At 39.4% G+C, this 7,880-nt stretch overlaps 1 protein-coding gene across 2 annotated transcripts in view; it reads left to right on the top strand.

The window, feature by feature from the left end:
* PIBF1 (progesterone immunomodulatory binding factor 1) overlaps positions 1-7,880 on the top strand; it is a 227,257-nt gene that overhangs the window by 32,713 nt on the left and 186,664 nt on the right. For both annotated transcript variants that reach the window (XM_005885649.2, XM_014532881.1), the window contains exon 6: positions 2,062-2,195. In XM_005885649.2, coding sequence (XP_005885711.1) covers positions 2,062-2,195 — 134 coding nt within the window. The remainder of the gene's footprint in view (positions 1-2,061; positions 2,196-7,880) is intronic.

Genomic DNA, 7,880 nt, shown 5'->3' on the forward strand with positions numbered 1-7,880 from the left:
CCTGTTTTCCCCCAACTGGCCCCCAACCAGTCTGCTCACCCCCAACTGCCCCCCTGCCAGCCTGCTCACCCCCAACTGTCCCCCAGCCTGCCTGGTCGCCCTCAACTGCCCCCCTTGCCCTTGCCAGCCTGCTCACTCCCAACTGCCCTCCCCTCCTGGCCTGATCACCCCTAACCACCTCTGCCTCGGCTCCGCCACCATGGCTTTGTCCGGAAGGACATCCGGAAGGTCTCCTGGTCTAATTAGCATATTACCCTTTTATTAGTATAGATACCATGGTAAATTTCCATTCTCATGGAGAACATCAGTATAGAAGAAGATCCTAATACTACACCAAGCAAAACACATTGAATATAGTTTTTCCATAATTACATTTTCAAACAACCCTTCAACAGAAATTTGTGGGATGACATTTTATGTTCTTTTGGAGGGGGGACAGTTATGACATTATAAAGTTATGTGTAAATACTTTTAAAAAGACACAGTATCTTACTCATCTTTGTATCTATAGTGTCTCGCCCAGGACCATTTGCATAGAAACAACTCAGTCAGTATTTGTGGAATGAATGTGACCACACTTAGCTACTTAAGAAATGACTTGGGCTCTAGCTGGTTTGCCTCAGTGGATAGAGCATCAGCCGGTGGACTAAAGGGTCTATGTGTAAATACTTTTAAAAAGACACAGTATCTTAGTCATCTTTGTATCTACAGTGTCTCGCCCAGGACCATTTGCATAGAAACAACTCAGTCAGTATTTGTGGAATGAATGTGACCACACTTAGCTACTTAAGAAATGACTTGGGCTCTAGCTGGTTTGCCTCAGTGGATAGAGCATCAGCCGGTGGACTAAAGGGTCCTGGGTTCAATTCCACTCAAGGGCACATGCCAGGAATGCGGGCTCGATCCCTAGTAGGGGCGTGAAGGAGGCAGCCGATCGGTGGTTCTCTCTCATCATTGATGTTTCTATATCTCTCTCCCTCTCCCTTCCTCTCTGAAATCAATAAAAATATATATATATTTTTAAAGAAATGATTTGGAACAGGATGTGTTTAACATAACAGATTCTAGGGTAGAGTTGACGGTGGCTTGCAAATCTTATAAGTTCAAAGGGGGAAAGTAAGTAGCAACTCTGTCCCCGTGTCATGCTTCTCCCATTTCCATATTCATTTAATTCTTAATTAATCTGTTCAGAAGCATTTATTTCACTCTTACTGTATACCAAGTATTGTGTATAGTAATAGAGATCCAGATAGAGGCTAAGTTTCTACCTTTAAGATGTTTACATCTGGTGAGGTATATAGAATGCTAATTTGATGTTACAGTGAGATAGGTGTTCTGTAGGAGGCAAATATTCAGGTACTATGCAGCTATTCAGACATTGAGAACACGTTAGAGCGAGCTTGGTGCATTGAGAGAACTTCAGATCTTCATTAGAGTTGAAAGATGAAGTGTGAACATGAGAAATGAGGCTCATAGTAAGCAGGGACAGGTTATGGTTTTAAGGTTTTTACTTCCACCTTTCCCCCATAGCTCTACAGTTCATTTCTGCTGGTCTGGTGAGTGGAGGGAAGATTAGGGGAGAAATATATTACAAAATTTATTTTTTGCTAAATACTGCCACTGAAACTGCATGCTAATCTCTTCAGTAACAATATTTCATTGTAGATATTTTATATTCATGTGGCTCTTCATCTCTAAATTGTGAACTTAAAAACAGGGGCTCTGTTTTATTCATTTCCATGTCTAAAGCATCTAATAGTATCTTGGTAAATTTTGAAAAATGTCATTTAACATGTATAGTCATTGTATGTATTATTCTAATAACCAAGACATAGGTGTGCTATTTAAAAAAAAAATAGAGCTGAAGTTTTAAACAGATGGACTTACAAACTACTCTGTGAGTTTAAGATTACCTGTCTTTGAGTAGAGAAAAATTACTAAATAGGAAAATTAAGGATTTTTTAAATTACAAGGACATTCACAGCTTAACAGAAGAATTCAGTACAGAATTTGGTCAACTGTGTTTAGTTTGAAATGTTTTATTATTGTTTTGGTTTATAGACTTATGAGGAAGATCGAAGAAACTACTCTGAGCTTCAAAATAGATGTCAACGTTTGGCTTTAGAATTAGCAGACACGAAACAGTTAATTCAGCAAGGTGACTACCGTCAAGAGAACTATGACAAAGTTAAGAGGTAAGGAGTTAAGAAGGGTACAGTAGCTTTTCTCGTTTTTAGCATGCACCTGAATTCAAAGTCACCTGAATTTTTTTTTTTTTTTAATTTTTACAAGAGTTTATTTGAGCCCAACTGTCAACATGGGGAGCAAGATCTCGAGTCACCTGAATTTTTACCATTGACATTGTTAATTCTGCTTTGTATAGTCATGTGCTGCTTAACAGAGGATACGTTCTGGAGAATTGCATCATTAGGCAATTTAGTCCTTGTGTGATGATCTTACAGTGTACTTACACCAGATGGTATAGCCTACTACAGTGATTATGTGTGCTGTACTTTCATACAGCTGACAGTGCAATAGGTGTTTTACATCAGCATCACCACAAACATGTGATGCGTTGCTCTACTAGTATGATGTATGGCTATGATGACATTAGGCAATAGAAATTTCTCAGCTCCATTATAATCTTATGGGACCACTATCATATATGCAGTCCCTCTTTGGCCAAAAGTCATTATGTGGCATATGACTATACCTTATTCTTTTTCTGTCTCCATAGTTTTGACTTTTTCAGAATGTAATATAGTTGAAATTATGCAGTACAGAGCCTTTTCAGATTGGCTTCTTATAGTAATACTAGTAGCCTGGTGCACAAAAATTTGTGCACTCGGCAGGGGGTGGGGGGTCCCTCAGTTATTAAACATTTATCGGCACAACACTGACCACATTGGTGGTAGTGGTGGTCTTGTCAGAATGTGTTATATTATGCAGATGAAAATCTATTTAAACAGATTTGATGTAGATATTTTCAAAGATGGAAGAATTGTCCCTGTCAACTATTTTAGTTGATTCATATCTTCAGTAATTGTCATCATTGCAAAGTTTTCAGTCCCCATATGGATTGCTGGATATAATAGGTCATGCGCTGTCCCTGTCCTTTGTAGCCTTTGTTACCTTAAGGACTCTAGTTTTCCATTTATATGTTTAAGTACCAACCTTACCGGCTTAAAAATGTAAGCTTTTAACACTGCTCTCTCTGTTCCGTATCCTTCCGATAAAAAGTGGAGTTGGGTTGCAGCACAGGAGAGAAATTCAGAAGGGGAATATTGAAGTAATGACTACAGTAGGAGAAGAGGGAACCTGTTTCCCTGGCCACAGGCGTTGGCGCCCTGGACCACAGGGCTGGTAGCTTCTCCGGGTGGCTGCAGCCTGGGACCTTATATTTACATATAATCAGATGATGGGTAACAAGTTCAGTTTTTATTTTCTGGTATCACTACCACTGGATTTACTTCCTAAATGTAAATCATAAATACCAAGACTCCAGCTTCTCCAGCTTCTCCATCTCTACTCTTGGCTCTTGGGTTCAGGCTCCTAAAATCTCTGGCAAAATCTATAGCCATGGTTCCCTGTCTGCAGTCTGCTGGTTCAACTCTTTGGCTTCCCTGTTATTATCCTTCGGAAGCAGCAGCAGCTTCTTTCAGAAAGGTAGAGAAAGCTCCGCACACTTTGGGATTTGGCCCTTTCCCAAATAAGACTTTCAATGCTATTTTGCCATTCATGGCTCCCCAAACTGCCCCCTTCAGCCCAGCCATTCTGGACCACATGGAGGATGGCCTCTAGTATCACCCACCATTCCTCCTTGCACATGCCCAGAAAGGCCTTCCTGCAGGGCCACTGGGCAACTGGCATCCATTCTTTAAGACTTCAGCTGATCACCACCTCTTCTCTGATGGCCTCTGTGATCTGTAATTCCTTCCATCTCTTTCTGAGCTCCTAAATACAACTTTTTATAGCACTCATTACTTTGTACTGTAATTATTTATAAATATGCCTGGCTCTCCTACTTAAACTCTTTGAAAACAGAGAAAGGTCTGAGTGCCTGAAATAAGTGTAGGTTCTCAAAAATGCTGGTTTAATATATAAATGAAGTAGAATCAACCTAAGGGTATTATAAACAAACTAGAGGCCCGGTGCATGAAATTCATGCACGAGTGTGGTCCCTAGGCCTGGACAGCGATCAAAGCGCGAGCATCTGGTGTGGAAGGGCAGGTCCCAGTTGACCTCTGGGTCCTGGGCAGCACCTGAGCACCTGGGCCCTCGAGGCCCCCACATACCCCCCTCCACCTGAGTCACAGTGCCCAAGTCCCCATGTGGAGATGCAGTGAACATGGCCGGATGCTGTGGGCCAGGGAACAGCGTGGGCCTCTGGGCCACCCAGCAGTGCCACACAGAAGCCAGGCGGGCAGTGCACTCTCTCCTGGCTGGCCTGGCAGACTGGCTCCTGCGTGAACCCATGGGGAGCCAGATCGGCCCCTATAGTACCAGTGGCTGTGGCCCAGCTTACCCAGAAGAGGCACGAGCCCTAGCATCCCAGGGGAGAGTAGCAGGGGGAGTGAGAGTGAACTCGGCGGACACCCTGCATTCTTACCTCACCTCCGTTCCCGTCACCCCCAACCCCTGGTAGCTGGCAAGAGGTCGCAGCGCATCGCTGACACCCGCCATGTTCCGCGCCACCCCCTGCTGGTCAGCACACATCATAGCGAGCATTCCAACTCCTGGTCTCCTGGTTGAATGACCACCGAAGGGACAATTTGCATATTAGGCTTTTATTATATAGGATACATTTAAATTTCCTCCATATCTTTTCATGGCTTAATAGCCTATTTCCTTATACCACTGAATAATATTCCATTGTCTAGACATCAAACATTTTATTTATCCACTCACCTACTGAAGGACATCTTGGTTGCTTCCCAGTTGTGGCAGTTGTGAAGAAAACTGCTATAAATATCCATGAAACAGATTTTGCATGGATACAGTTTTCATCTCCTTTGGGTAAAAACCAAGGAACACAATCATGTGTTTAGTTTTGTAAGAAACTTCCAGACTGTCTGTCCCAAAGTTGCTATATCATTTTGCATTTCTACGAACAATGAATGAGAATTCCTGTTGCTCCACATCTTTGCCAGTATTTGGTGTTATCAGTGTTCTGGATTTTGACCATTCTAATAGGTTTTTAGGGGTTACTCATTGTTATTTTAATTTTCATTTCTCTGATGACATGATTTGGAACATCTTTTTATGTGCTTATTTGCCATCTGTATATCTTCTCTAGTGAGGTGTCTGTCAAGGTCATTGGCTCATTTTTTAATTGGGTTGTTTGTTTTCAGACTGTTGAGTTTTAAGGGTTCTTTGTATATTTTGAATTACAGTTCTTTATCAGATATGTCTTTGGCAAATACTTTCTTCCAGAGTGTGGCTTATCTTTTTATCTACTGACATGTACCTCATTTTTCATTGCATTTTAAAAGTATGTCGTTTTGGCAGTTTGATGGGTTTAAATTGTATTTTTATATCAGTTGTTTTTATTTTGTTTAGAAATTGCTGCTGTTTTTTTTAAAATATAATGTCTTAGAACAGTGGTTCTCAACCTTCCTAATGCCGCGACCCCTTAATACAGTTCCTCATGTTGTGGTGACCCCCAACCATAAAATTGTTTTCGTTGCTACTTCATAACTGTAATTTTGCCACTGTTATGAATCGTAATGTAAATATTTGATGTGCAGGATCTATTTTCATTGTTACAAATTGAACATAATTAAAGCATAGTGATTAATCACAAAAACAATATGTAATTATATATGTGTTTTCCGATGGTCTTAGGCGACCCCTATGAAAGGGTCGTTCGACCCCCAAAGGGGTCGCGACCCACCAGTTGAGAACCGCTGTCTTAGAAGATATGAACTCAGTAAAATCCCATGTTTGAATTTTTACTTGATTACTTTTATTTTATGAAATCAATTTAAATACTTTATAGTTTTATTTGAAGTTTTTTTCAGACAAAAGGCACTCATTCTTTCAGAAAATAATATTTTCTGTGAATATATTTTCCAATGTATTGCTACTAACTATCTCTGGCACATAATTTGCCTTTTACTGGAATATGCTTTTCTGTTGTTTGTCCATTAATGAATCACTACTTAGCTATATGTCCCTTAGGCAAATCTCTTATCATTCTAAGCCAAAGTTTTATCATCTCAGAGAAGATGCTAATACAAATATCTGCTATTTAAACTAAGAAGATCGCCCTAACTGGTTTGGCTCAGTGGATAGAGCGTCAGCCTGTGGACTCAAGGGTCCCAGGTTTGATTCCAGTCAAGGGCATGTACCTTGGTTGCGGGCACATCCCCAGTAGGGAGTGTGCAGGAGGCAGCTGATCTGATATGTTTCTCTCTCGTTGATGTTTCCAACTCTCTATCCCTCTCCCTTCCTCTCTGTAAAAAATCAATAAAATATATATTTTAAACTAAGAAGATCAAATAAAGGAATATTTATGAAAGTATTTATATATATAAGGAGAGAGAGAGATATTTCTAATTGTTTACTATTGTATCTACCTGTAGGTAAAATAATTCTTGAAATACAGTAGTCACTCAATGAGTATTTTTTAAATGAATGAATGCTTTATAAATTGTATAGCACCATAAATAAATCTGCAAGGATTTTGGGATATAACATTGATTCTCCTTCTTCTACCATGACTAACATCAGTATGTATTATTATGTAGATATTGTTATGTCAAAATACAGTAATTATTGGAACATGAAATCTGTGAGTGTTATACTCAGTCAGTTCTTGAATAAAGCTGGATTTCAAAAGAATAATTTCAAAATAAAATAGATTATGATGGTAAAATGATACTTTGAGTTGATGTTTTGATAGCCTCTCTGCTATTATAAATCTACTAGAGGCCCAATGCACGAAATTTGTGCAAGGGACTTGGCCCTCGCAGCTGTGGTGGCTTGCTTAGGCCCTCGCAGCCCCAGCTTGGTCCGAAGGTCGTTCGGCTGTCTGTTAAGCATATTACGCTTTTATTATTATAGATAGCAATAATAGATAAAATATGGAAAGAGAATATTAAAAAGAATGATAATCAGAATAATCTAGTGGACATGAATGAAGGATAAGTGAACTGCGTTGATAATTATTGAAGGTTGATGATGTGAGGGGGGTCCATTAATGAATCTTCTTAGTTTAAATAGCAGATATTTGTATTAGCATCTTCTCTGAGATGATAAAACTTTGGCTTAGAATGATAAGAGATTTGCCTAAGGGACATATAGCTAAGTAGTGATTCATTAATGGACAAACATTATATCATAAATATATGACAAAAATATGATAAATATCTTCATGTGCTAAAAATGGAACAGTAAAACAAGCAAGAGGGCCTCAAACTGTGAACTGTTTGGTTCACTCAGTAGAAAGAATTAATTTTTTAAAATGGGGTAAAAAATCACTTTTATGTCCTTTATAAATTCTCACAGATGTGCAAAAGGAAACAATATGTGGATGTTAATTGCATCATACTGGAAAGAATTAAAATTCTTTTCAATAGTGGAATGGAAAATAAATTGTGATTTATTTCTAAAATGTAATTCTTTCTAGCAGTTGAAATCATTAAATAAGACCTTAATGTGTCTATATGGGTAAATTAAATACAAAATAATAAATTTTGAAAAACAAAATGCATGTGCTAATCTTTTTTTTTTAAAAAAAAGCAGTTTCCGCCCTAACCGGTTTGGCTCAGTGGATAGAGCATCAGCCTGTGGACTGAAGGGTCCCAGGTTCAATTCCAGTCAAGGGCATGTACCTTGGTTGCGGGCACATCCCCAGTGGGGGGTATGCAGGAGGCAGC

The sequence above is a fragment of the Myotis brandtii genome, unplaced genomic scaffold (assembly GCF_000412655.1).
Source record: "Myotis brandtii unplaced genomic scaffold, ASM41265v1 scaffold92, whole genome shotgun sequence".
Taxonomy (NCBI): Eukaryota; Metazoa; Chordata; class Mammalia; order Chiroptera; family Vespertilionidae; genus Myotis; species Myotis brandtii.